Raw genomic sequence first — 12408 nt, 5'->3', positions numbered from 1 at the left:
GACTCCACTGTAAATTTTGTTTTTTTTCTTTGCAAATTCCATGGCTTTGCCCTTCCTTATTTGTACAATTTCCTCCAGAGCATAAGCCTCTGAGGTCCTTGAACTCTTGGAATTCTGGCATTTTGTGCAGTTCAAGTTATAACTGCTCCACCAATGCCTTCAGTTGCATCTATTCCAGCCTTGAAATTCTCTTCTCGCACCATGCCACTTCTCAACTTCACTTTCCTCCTTTAACAAGTAACTTTAAACTTCATTGATAAAGCTTTTGGTTTTTTGACTAATATCTCCCTGTGTCACACAAGGTTTTATCATGCTTCTGTGAAGTGACTTGGGATGTTCCATTTTTTTAAAAATAGTGTATAAGTAGAAATTGTTAGTATTGTGTGGTTGAAATCATCTATAACATCCACAACTGTCAGTGGCTGGACTTGCTGTTTGAGGTCAGAATCATTGGTCTGGCTATTTCCACAATTCTGCCCACTCACGCAGTAAGCTCCACCGTGCTGTTTGCATGATGGGTTAGCTAGAATCAGTGCCACCACCTCCCAAAGAAGACCTGATGTAGGAACACAGGCTGACAAACGTGGAGGCAAGAAGGTTAGAGTGTGCGTCTTGTTCACTATGACATCTGCCCATTCTGGATGGATAAGCCCTATCCCTTAAAGTTCACAACCCTGACCTCACCGCCCCTGCTCCCTACCACCACCCCCACTCACACCTAGTCAGCCACCCCACCCCCACCACCCCCCAACCATCACACTTCCTCATCGCATTCCCAAAATCCTGGAATCAAGTCCCATTTGCCTTTCCCCCCTCCAACTGGCAACGTCGCATGGCAAAATCCAGTGGCAGGACTTGATAATACTACTAGGCTATCGCCTCCCCTTGAATATATTTGTGCCACATCTAAGACTACCTATTTCCACCTCTGTCATATCACCAGACTTTGCCCATCACAGCTCATTTGCTCCTGAAGCACTCAGTCATGCCTTTGTTTCATCTACACAATTCTGATGGCCAGTTTGCATCAGATTGCAATCAATATTAATGTCAATGGTTGTTATTCAGAAAGTAGCTCAAATATCCCTGCTATTGCATTTTTGGGCAAAAAAGAAACAGCAAGGATAATTTTGTATTTGAAGGCCGAGATTAATTTATGATTGTGGATCTCAGTATTGAACTACTTCTGAGCAGAAGAGTCAGAGGAGGGCCTTGAAACAAAACAACAAGAATTGTATGCTGTTATGCTACTGCAATGACCTAATGCAAGAAGCATTCCACTCAGCTTCAAAATATTGAAAGAGCTTGTGTAAATGCAATAAATGTATACACTGCAAAAATGAAATAGGAGGCTGCAATGGATCATCCATTTAGATTTCTCTCTGAGTATAGTTCCAAAGGCTTCAGTCTTCTTTAGTGTGCTGATGTACCGAGCTCCCTCACTTTTGAGAATATTAGTAGAGCCACCTCCTCTATTTAATTGTTTGATTTTCCACCACCATTCATGATTGGACGTGGCAAGATTGTAGAATTTAATCCGATCAGTTTGTTTTGGGATGGCTTAGCCCTATAGCATGAAGTATCTACTGCTTGTCATGCAAGCAGTCCTGTATTATAACGTCACCTGGTTAGCATTTCATCTTTAGATTTGTGTGGCACTGCACCTGGCATAGTTTCCTGTACTCTTCATTGAGCCAGGATCGATCCCTTGGCTTGATAGTAAAGTTGTGCAATTGATATGTTGTGCGATGAAGTCTCAGATTTTCAACAGTAATTCAAGGAGTGAATCTGAATGAACCACTTCTTTTGCAATTCATGTTCTAGTAATTTGTTAGTAGGAGCATTTTTGCTTTATTTTTGCTTTTGTTTAGCTTTTTGATAAATACCCCACTTTAACTGCAAAATCTCCATAACTCTGAATAAAACTGTTACATTTGTCACCATACATCCTTTAAATTCATGGCAATGGAAGCATGTTATTGCCTGTATTTACTTTCCATGATAGTCCACAGTGATGCCCAAATTTGACCTACTGGTTAAATTCTAAACCCGGCATTTAACATGGTGGGTGTGCTGCTGAACAAATTGAAGGGTACCCTCAGTCTGAAGACAGGACTTTGTCTTCACAATGATTGTGCAATGGTCATTTCTACCTATACTGTGCCCTTGCTGGAGAGTAACTTCCAACACGTTAGTACAATTTATACAGCAGGAACACCATTGTTTTAGCTACATGTCATGGGAAGCAGTGTTCCTATACATGAATGCATCATGTTTCGTCAGTTCAATTTCCATTTAATCACTGGCTTCTGAAATTGCAAGCATTACACACCCTACCATCTGCGTGTGCCATATACCAATGTTTATGGACAAGCTATATGTGAGTAATAGGCTAACCACAAAGCATGAAGAAAGGATAGTCATCACAAAATTTTGCCTGCCTCAGTCTCTAACCTCCTAACACGGGATCGCCTGCACTAAAGGTCAGTTCAACCGTCAATGTCTCAAAAAAGTTTGTTCTTTAATGTACAACTGCTGAAATAGTACTGAGAGTTATTTTTATACTTGGGATGCAAGTAAGATGTCTAAAATCTAACTGTCTGAAAACTGGAATCGTACCTAAACCGGACATTTTGAAATGTCACGGTGAACGAGTTCAATGTAATACTGTAACGCCAACCGAATCCAGCCCAGCCCAAACTGTCTGACACAATCCATTCCTTACAAACATACAAACAAGGAGCACCAGTATGCCACTTAACCTTTTGTGCCAACTGTGCCATTCAATAAGATTGTAGCTGATATGATTTAAGCTCCTAGCCACCTGTGGCTCATGCATGTTCTTGCCTTTTTTACACACATTTCATTTTCTTAATTATTGAATTTTACTAAGGATAGGCTCCCTGACTTAATTATTCAGGTTCCAGGAAAATCTAAAATCTGGCTCGATCTTGGTTACATGAATGCCAGATTTCGGACATCCAACCTGTACCCGTATAAATATAGATTATTATATCTATCATTATCAACATTCAAATACCAATACCTTTCCCATGCAAGTAGTATAGAATGGTGTACTTTAGAATGGATTGTAAAATATTAAAAAGAGTCTAAACATTCCTTTCTTCGGAATACAAGGTTTTGTATCAATTCTATCAAATGTTACTTTAAATTGCCTGCTTTGGAATTTGGAGTTTTTTTTTAAAAACTTGACTCCATCCAGTTCAGATTGAGAGATCACTCCAATGTTCAGAACAGTGTTGTAAATAAATACGGGAATATTTATATTTGCATTACTTTTGGTTTATTGTTTGTCTCAATATCTTGCAGTGAGATTATTTGCAAAGTAGTCATTTTAGATTAAACTTACCAGGATGCACTCTGCTTTAAGATGCTTTGAAGCAGTGTTTACTCATTGTTCACTCATTGTTCTGGAACATACTCATCAATGTTTCATAATTAAGAATTTCTGCACTTAGGAGGATGAAGTTACTTGAAGAAATGTTCTATCCCCAAGTTAAAGAGATAATGGGAACTGCAGATGCTGGAGAATCTGAGATAACAAAGTGTGGAACTGGATGTTTTCTTTATGTTTTGGCTTAAATGTGTCAGGGAACTATTGCAATGAGTTTAAGTCTTAAAAGTTGCAAATGTCCTAACAATGAAGATAATATTGTTACTGACATTTATCAACTCCATATAGTATGATTTTAGAAGTTATAATCAGAAGTTATAACCTGGAAATTACTTATAAACATGAGTCTCATTGTCAGAATAAATTTTAGATTTCTGCCACATTTTGCATTATAATTTGAATAAGAAATTCTGCTCTCCATTCTGCAACGAGCTTTTAACCTGAGCCTGGCAAGGTTGGAACAATTGGTTTGTTGTGTGTACCTGACAACTCGTGGGGTGTATGAGCTTCTGCTCATGATAAAGGTTTCTGCCACCATCCGCTTTAAGTATAGCAAGCTGCATTGCATGGTAGAGAAAAGAAAACCATTTCTTAATCTAACAAGAAGGGTTTCTTTCAGTTAACAACATACAGTTTATTGTATGTTATCAACCAGTTCCAAGTTGCATTAATATGATGGACATTGTTGCAGAGACTTTGAAGAGGACCCACAGTTGGGTCTCATTCCATTGTGATCCTAAACTATTCTGCACAAATGTCTACATGACATTATCATGGCGCAAAAGGCATTCCTTAGTATTAACACTTTCAGACCCAAATACAACAGCTCATCTAAGGTGTTCTCTAATTATTAATATTATCCATTTGTGTATGGAATTACATTTGTCAATATGTCATCAACCCCCAAATCTCTGACTTCACAATTTCAAGTAAGAAGTTCTGGTAAGAGGTGATGGATACATTCCATTAAATGCTGTTTGTGTGTAAGAGATGGTAATCAGTGCTATGAGATTTATGGAGTGTAGTAAACTGAATTAAACCTCTGTTCAAAAATATTCATCGTCAACATATGTCAGAGAAATAGAAAAGAATTATTTCATCCAACTCAAATACTGGTGTTCAGTATTCTTCTGAGACAAAGCTAATACTGTTTTAGAAATTAATGGGAAAAATTATGTGTTGCTTGCTTTTAACATTTACGTTTATTAAACATTTTTATTTGTCTAGGTTTGATGTGTTTCCATCTGATATGCTTCCTGTTAGTGCTCCGACACAATTGGATAGTCTGCCAGATGATGACAGAGAAAACATAACCATGGAAAGGTATCTTACTAATGTATTACTTTAGGCAGCATCCTTTCATCTATGCAAGATGATGGACATGGAGCTAATCAAATCAGCTGAAGATGAGTATGTTGAAGTGATGCACTTTTGAATGATTACTGAAGAGACCATCACATTACTTGCCATGAATCTAGTTGGACTCTGGTTTGTCACAAACCTGCTTATATCTCAAGAGGATCATGAGAAAATTTATATTTGATTATAATCATAATTAGGATCACATAGTTGCTTGGTATTACAGAACTTGAGAACTGCTGAGAAAAGAGACACAGTGTCTAACATTTCACCTTCTGTTCATCAGAACAAAAACTCAAGAATGCCAAATCAAAATGGAACACTAGCTTATAGTGCATGAGTATGTTACAAGGAGTGCCATAAATATTGCTATTTGTATGAACCATGAGCCAATCTCTTTCGTTGTCTTTGCAGCACTGGTTCATGAGAGAAGTGTGGACTCTCAAGCCTGGTTAGAGCAAGCTAAAGCTTACTCAAAGTCAGTCTTTCTGGGATAGCATTGAAACAAGAGTCAGCATAAGCCTATAAATCACAAGCATTCTCCACCACCTACTGCTCAGTACAATGTCACTTCAGCTGTATCTCAGAGATGTACTGAATTAAAAACTAGATTAAAACCTGGAGCATGTAAATTATCCAGCACAAAGATTAGACATGCATGAACATGTGGTTTTAGGTAGACTAGATGAAATTGTTAACAACCTTGATGAATATTATGATGACAAGTAAATAGTGTCAAAGTTGTGTTTTGAATGTAATCTTTTGAAATTGGGTGATTGCAGAAGTGAAGTAGAGTATTATGAAGGAAATGGATTGAAATCTCAAACAATTAAAATAGAAAAAAACTGGCAGGGATTTCTTTCAACTTTTAATCTTTCAACTTTTATTAATAAAATCTTAAACTCTGGGAAGTCAATACATGGGCTTGTTTTCATTGGAGTTTAGAAGAGTGAGAAGTGGCTTGTTTGAAGTGTGTGAGATCCTGAATTGTCTTCTCTTGTGGTTTAGTCCAGAACTAAAATGCACTGTTTTCAAATTAGAAGTTGCCCTTTTAGAGCAGAGTTGAAGAGAACATTTTTCTCTCAGAGGGTTGTGTGGCCTTGGAACAAAGTGCCTTGGCGGCGTTCGATACATTAGACAACCAAAGGCGGGAGAGTGGGGGAAGAGCATTTAAATGTAAGAGGTCACATGATGACATATCTTGGAATAGGTTCAGCCAGAATTGGGAACACTCATTAACTGAAAAAATGTCGTTATGAACTACAGCATTTTGTTTCAATGACATTTCAGCTCCATTTTCTTAAATAAAAAAAAACAAACCAACAATTCATATGTAATATAAACAGCAGATTTAAATTCTAATTTATGTGATATAATTAACCCGTGCGTTTCGTTGTTTGCATTGAAAAAAATTGGCATAGTATTGAAAAGCAGGATATCAAAGGCAGTTAAACTCATAGAATATCATGGAATTGGTTAAATAAACTTCAGATGAAATTCCTAACCTGTGGCCTGATATTAGTAGCATAACTAAACTACAAAGTAAAGAAATAAAAATAAAAACCAAATAAAATTAGATCTTTGCTGTGTTCAAACATATGGTATTTGCAATGACATTGTGGATTGCCTCATAGTTCTGAAGAGGTTGGCCTAACACCAGAAATGCTGGAAGCCGAATTCACAATGATTGAAAGTTCATTACCATTACCAGATAGTTCAAAGGATGAAACAGCAAAAGACGATGGGTAAGTACTTTACGCTATATGTTGAATGACAACTGTTCACATGATGAAATGTCCACATCTTTAACTTTGGAAGAAATGTCCATGTATCACTTGATTTAGATAGGGAAAGACAAATAATGGCATTGGATGGATTTCCTATTATTCATGACATTAATGGAAATGAAAACCAAGCATCACGTCTGGGTGAACAGCTGCTCCAATATTGTCAGTATATTAGCCTTGTTGAAGTTACCCTCCATATCTTCTGGAAAGTTTATGCTGGGATAGCAAGGAAGCTGGAATTAAACTGAATAGGACTTTGCAAGAATTAATTACTACTGCCATTGTGTGCAATAATTTTCAAAGTTGTTCATAACATCGCTGCTTCTTTAAAATGAGACTTGTTCTTCCTTCATGATAGCATGAACTGACTGTAAATAATCTACAGAGAGCAATGAGAAAAAACAGAAATGTTGTGTTGCCAGGGAGGAATATTAGAGAAAGTGGGATTCTTCATTATAACAGAATTGAGGAGACAGTTAATAGAATGTGTGGCGATAAAATTGCATCTGTTTTTCAGGCAAAATCATAAAAATGAATATGCAAATAAGTGGCCTACCACCTCTTGTTTGACTCTAAATTCATAGACAATGTTAAATGCTACATCTGTCAGGGTCCTAATTACACAGCAGGCCAGGCAGCATCAGAGGAACAGGGAAGCTGATGTTTTGGGTCAAGACCCTACTTCAGAAAAGAACCTCACCACTCAAAGTAGTCAAATATGATTTCCTTTCATAAAACATTGTTGACTCTGCATAATCATATTAAACGTACAGTTCTGCGGAAGGGTCACAGGTCCCAAAACGTTAACTCTTTTTTCCTTCACAGATGCCGCCAGACCTGCTGAGCTTTTCCAGCAACTTTGTTTTTGTTCCTGATTTACAGCATCCGCAGTTCTTTCGGTTTTGTTAGCTTTCCAAGTGCTCTTTACGACATTGTTCCTAACACTTTCTGGTTTATTTTCTCCAGTGATGTTAGGCTAACTGGGCTATAGTTTACTCTCAATCTGTTGTAGAGATGATTACTTTTGGAAACGAGGGATGAAATCTTCTGCTCCTTGTGGAACCAGGAAGCATTGTAGGCCAGGGTAACTTAGTTATGTGGGAGGCCAAAAATCATCATCCAGTCAATGGAATGAAATTAAAGCATTCAGTCCTCGGAGGTGTGAGGAAAAGTTGACCTTCCCATCAGCAAGACTCTGCCGACAAAAGTGTGATGTAAAATATTGGCAAACTATCAAAAATACTACAGGCATTGCAGCTAACTGTAAAGATCAGAGAAGCAATTTTAGAGGTGACTGTGGACGTCATGGGCAGCTATCACTCAAGTATGCCAGCTCTTCCAAGAAGACCTATGTCAGTGTAGACTGGGAGGCAATCCAATGCTGATTGGCAGTGGAAGGCACTTCAGCACTGAACTTTTACGCCAGTGATTCTTTTCAGGACTCCAGTAGGGACATGAGTAGAATATTGCAGTCTCCCGCTGGCAAATGCTTCATGGAGGTGGCCAATGCCTAATGCATGACTGAAAGAAATTGTTCAATTAACAACAGACTGTGAGCCAGACAGTCAGTGCTGTGTTATTTGTTGCCATCGGAAAACTTCTACAGGTGATGGGGCAATTGATTACAGACACACGGCGCTGAGAGCTCCCTGGGATCAGCCAGCAACATTCATAAACTTAAAGGGTTTTTACTTTGAGTGTACAATTGGTTTATGAGCACTGGAAATAAATTGCTCACATGTATGTGCACTACCCAGTGAGTTCTCATGGCTTGTACATCCTCACTAATTATTTAATGTCAAAAGTGTTCTCTTCTTCTCATCAACTTCAGTGTTGGCTCTTGATTGACAGCAATTACCCACAAAAGACCTGGCTCATAACATTTTCCGACCTATCTTTGCAACATCTGAAAATTATTTCTCCATGCCTTTGTTCGCCTCACCTAAGCCATTGATGTCAATTGGAAACATTGAGGACCATCACTTTTTGCAGCCTGACAATTTGAAAAAGACCCATTTATGCCACTGCCTTTTTTTTTCCTACCAGCCAGCCAGGCAGCCAATCTTCGGACTGTGTTAGAATCTTGCATTGCTCACATCCTATATTGTTAACTTCTACTTTGCACAGTAACACTGCAGACCTCAGTGACATCTGGCATTTGGAAAGAAAGTGCTGCAGACATATAACTCAATATGTGTTTTACATTAGAATCTGCATGCACATGTCATTTTTTTAAAAAAGTTACTCATTTCTCTGAGACATTCTCCAATTGGGAATGATAATTTGCAAAGACCTTTGTCAGCAGACACCAGGCGTTTATTCACTCACTTGCTTCCTAATTTTTCCTTTGTGTCTGAATTGAGATGAACTACCATGCCCTACTGAGGCATCTTTCCACTGATGGCCCAAGGACAGCTGATGGCAGCTGAGGATTTTTTGCACAGGTGGCTGGGGAAATGAGGTCACTGGCAGAGGGGACTAGCACCCTTTGAGGCCACAGGAGGAAGCTTCCCAATTTGTGCATGATAGCCCACCCCAAGTCCTTGAGAAACCCACCTGGAAGAGGGTCTCATCCTTTCTATCACTCAGACACTGCAGTGTCATGTGACCTCTTGGTGACCGGAAGCACCCGCAGAAGATTTGGTTAGTAACTGTTCTGACCCATAAAGTGCAGCAGAGGAGAGGAACAGTGGTGTTCTTGCCTCAGTAAGGACAATAATGGAGCAGACTATTGGATTGCTAAAGATGAGATTCTGCTGCTTTGACCAGAATTATTATGGCGCACCCTGCAAAACTTTGTGCTAAATGGAAAAGAATTACAATGGAGTGGAAGTCCAAGTGGATATGCAGCAAACACTGCACACTCTGTTGGTCAAAAATAGTAGGAACTGCTGATGCTGGAGCCTGAGATAGCAAGGTTTTTGGCTTTCATTAACAGGGGGATCGAGTTTAAGAGCTGCGAGGTTATGCTGCAGCTCTACAAAACCCTGGTGAGACCACACTTGGAATATTGTGTTCAATTCTGGTCGCCCTATTATAGGAAAGATGTGGAGGCTTTGGAGAGGGTGCAAAGGAGGTTTACCAGGATGCTGCCTGGACTGGAGGGCTTGTCTTATGAGGAGAGATTGACTGAGCTCGGACTTTTCTCTCTGGAGAGAAGGAGGAAGAGAGGTGACCTGATCAAGGTGTACAAGGTAATGAGAGGCATGGATAGAGTCAATAGCCAGAGACTTTTCCCCAGGGCAGCATTGATTGCCATGAGGGGTCATAGTTTTAAGGTGTTAGGAGGAAGGTATAGAGGAGACGTCAGAGGGAGGTTCTTCACCCAGAGAGTTGTGACCGCATGGAATAGTTTGCCAGTGGTAGTCGTGGAAGCGGAGTCATTAGTGACATTTAAGCAACTGCTGGACATGCACATGGACAGCAGTGAATTGCGGAGAATGTAGGTTAGGTTATTTTATTTTTAGATTAGGATTATTCCATGGCACAACATGATGGGCCGAAGGGCCTGTACTGTGCTGTACTTTTCTATGTTCTATGTTCTAAGGTAAAGAGCTGGATGAACACAGCAGGCCAAGCAGCATCAGAGGAGCAAGAAGGCTGATGTTTCGGGTTTGGACCCTTCTTCAGGATTTGCTCTTCAAGGTTATCGCTGCCTTTCAATGGAGGCAGCCAAGTCTTTACATGTCAGAGCCTTGACAACAGTCAGGACTTGGACACGACTCCTCTACCTTGCCTTAAAATCGACCCTAACAGTCTCTACCAAATAGAGAATGCTAGAATAGCATAGCAGATCTGACAGCATCTGTGGAGAGAGAGAGAGACAGAGTTAACATAGTCTGTTATGGCTTCTTCAGAAATCCACAGTATTTTGCCTTTAGTTTGTGGCAGATGTTCTTTTGCTTGTCTCTCCAACAGATCAGTTATGGCTGAATTCTGGCTGGTATTTTGCATGAGATTCAGCTTGGTCTCCAGCAGTCTCCGAAGCGTCAGAGACCTCAGATATTACATCCTCTGTCAACTGTGGGCACAAGTCTGTAACGTGCTCATGGGAATGTGCCCCGACCCAATCAGGATGTGTACTCACCAAAGCGAATGCCTCTGCTCCGGTTCAGATTGCAGGCTAATACGATGACAGTGCTATCAGTTCTAAGTGATCCTTCCCAAAGGTGGTCTTGTGATAGGGCTGGACAGACATTTTAGTTTCTGACTTGTTGCAATAACTTGTTAGTAAAGGATAAAAAGAATTAGCCAATAGTTATGCACAAAACCTTTTCTCAACAGTGTTTCACTGTACATCTGCACACCAGACTGGAGATATCCTCACAAATGCCTGTGAAATTCTGCTCTCCCCATCTACATAGCTCTGTTTCTATCATTATCAACAAATCCTGATGCCTCCTCATCAGCTAGTGTGCATTCCAAATCCAAGACTCCTTCTCCTGCTGTCTTGGAAAGTTCCCACCTGATGTGAGCAGGTTTCTCCTATGGAGAGACAGAATTGTCATCCCAATGGGTGCATGAACAAGCATGCTTCTCTCAGCTCCGAATCCGCCTGCACTAAGTGTTTGACACCCTTTATTGTCCTGCAATTAGTAAAGCACTGCCACCATAAGGTGGTTTTTACACATCAATACACATGCTCCATCTGAAATTACAGAGTACAACCCAAACTACAGTCTGTCAGCCCTCCACCCACATTTATACTGTGTTTGGTGGAATCTTGTTGGCATGTCACGAGTGTCATCTGCCCCCTAGAGAACAGTGAGCCTTCCTCACTTCTGACCCGAGACATTAACTCTGATTTTTCCTTCACAGATGCTGCCAGGCCTGCTGAGCCTTTGCAGCAACTTCTTTTTTTGTTCCTGATTCACAGCATCCACAGTTCTTTCGCTCTTTTTTTTTGAATTGTTTGAGCTTCTTGAATGCTGTTAGAATTTTCCCAATCCAGGCAAATGGAGAGTATTTCACCACACTCCTGACACATGTGTTGAATATGGTGGAGAGGGTTTGGAGGTGTTACTTGCTGCAGAATTCTCAGCCTCTGGCCTGATCTTTCAGCCACAGTATTTATATGGCTGGTTCAGTTTGGTTTCTGGTCAATGGAACTCTCAGATTTATTGGTAGAAAGGAAATCAGTGATGATGATCGAATGTCAAGGGAAGTAGATTAAATTTTCTCTTGTTTAAGATGACCGTTATTATGCCTGACACTTGTATGGAATAAGCATTACCTATCAGCATTAGAAAGCTTCTATGAACAAGTGACATTAGAGAATTTTACTAGTGAGTATAGAACCTCATTATTTGAATTGCTAAGCAGCAAGGATTACTGGTGGCTCAAGAGATGAAGTAGAAGGGAAGACTTTAGATTCCCAGACCACTAGGATCATTTTTGGGGAAGCTAGGATCTATATAAATCCAACACATTGCATCTGATAGGATTTAAACTTATTTGGCAAGGGAATGGATGAGGAGTGGACATATAGTGGGTGTTACACAGACTAGTGAAGATGACCAAGTCAGTCTAGAAAACTGTGCAAATATAGTCAAGGCACAAGACAGCATGGCAAGGCTGGATGGCACTTAATTTAGTGGAAGGAATTTTGAAAGGAGGTGTATGAGTTGAGGATGCTGATTAATGGGTTGAGACGCAATATTGTTAATATCATGGAAACATGGTTGAGGGAGGGACAGAACTGGCAGCTCAGTTTCTCAGGGTATTGAATCTTTAAATGAGGTGGGGACTGTAAAAGTGGAGATAGTAACCTTAAGGTTAAGGTTGAGGAAGCAAGGATCGGACAAGGCTCTAGAGGTTTACAAGGTAGCCAGGAAGGAACTTAAGAAT

General features: G+C 39.9%; 1 protein-coding gene across 4 annotated transcripts in view; it reads left to right on the top strand.

The window, feature by feature from the left end:
• Window positions 1–12408, top strand: part of cfap221 (cilia and flagella associated protein 221) — a 247144-nt gene that overhangs the window by 222264 nt on the left and 12472 nt on the right. For all 4 annotated transcript variants that reach the window (XM_059647392.1, XM_048533708.2, XM_048533705.2 and 1 more), the window contains 2 exons: window positions 4643–4738; window positions 6409–6519. In XM_059647392.1, the coding sequence (XP_059503375.1) occupies window positions 4643–4738; window positions 6409–6519 (207 nt within the window). The remainder of the gene's footprint in view (window positions 1–4642; window positions 4739–6408; window positions 6520–12408) is intronic.

This window comes from Stegostoma tigrinum, chromosome 7 (genome assembly GCF_030684315.1).
Source record: "Stegostoma tigrinum isolate sSteTig4 chromosome 7, sSteTig4.hap1, whole genome shotgun sequence".
NCBI classification, from domain to species: domain Eukaryota; kingdom Metazoa; phylum Chordata; class Chondrichthyes; order Orectolobiformes; family Stegostomatidae; genus Stegostoma; species Stegostoma tigrinum.
Note: the sequence above shows the minus strand (reverse complement) of the source record. Positions and strands in the feature narration are given on the sequence as shown.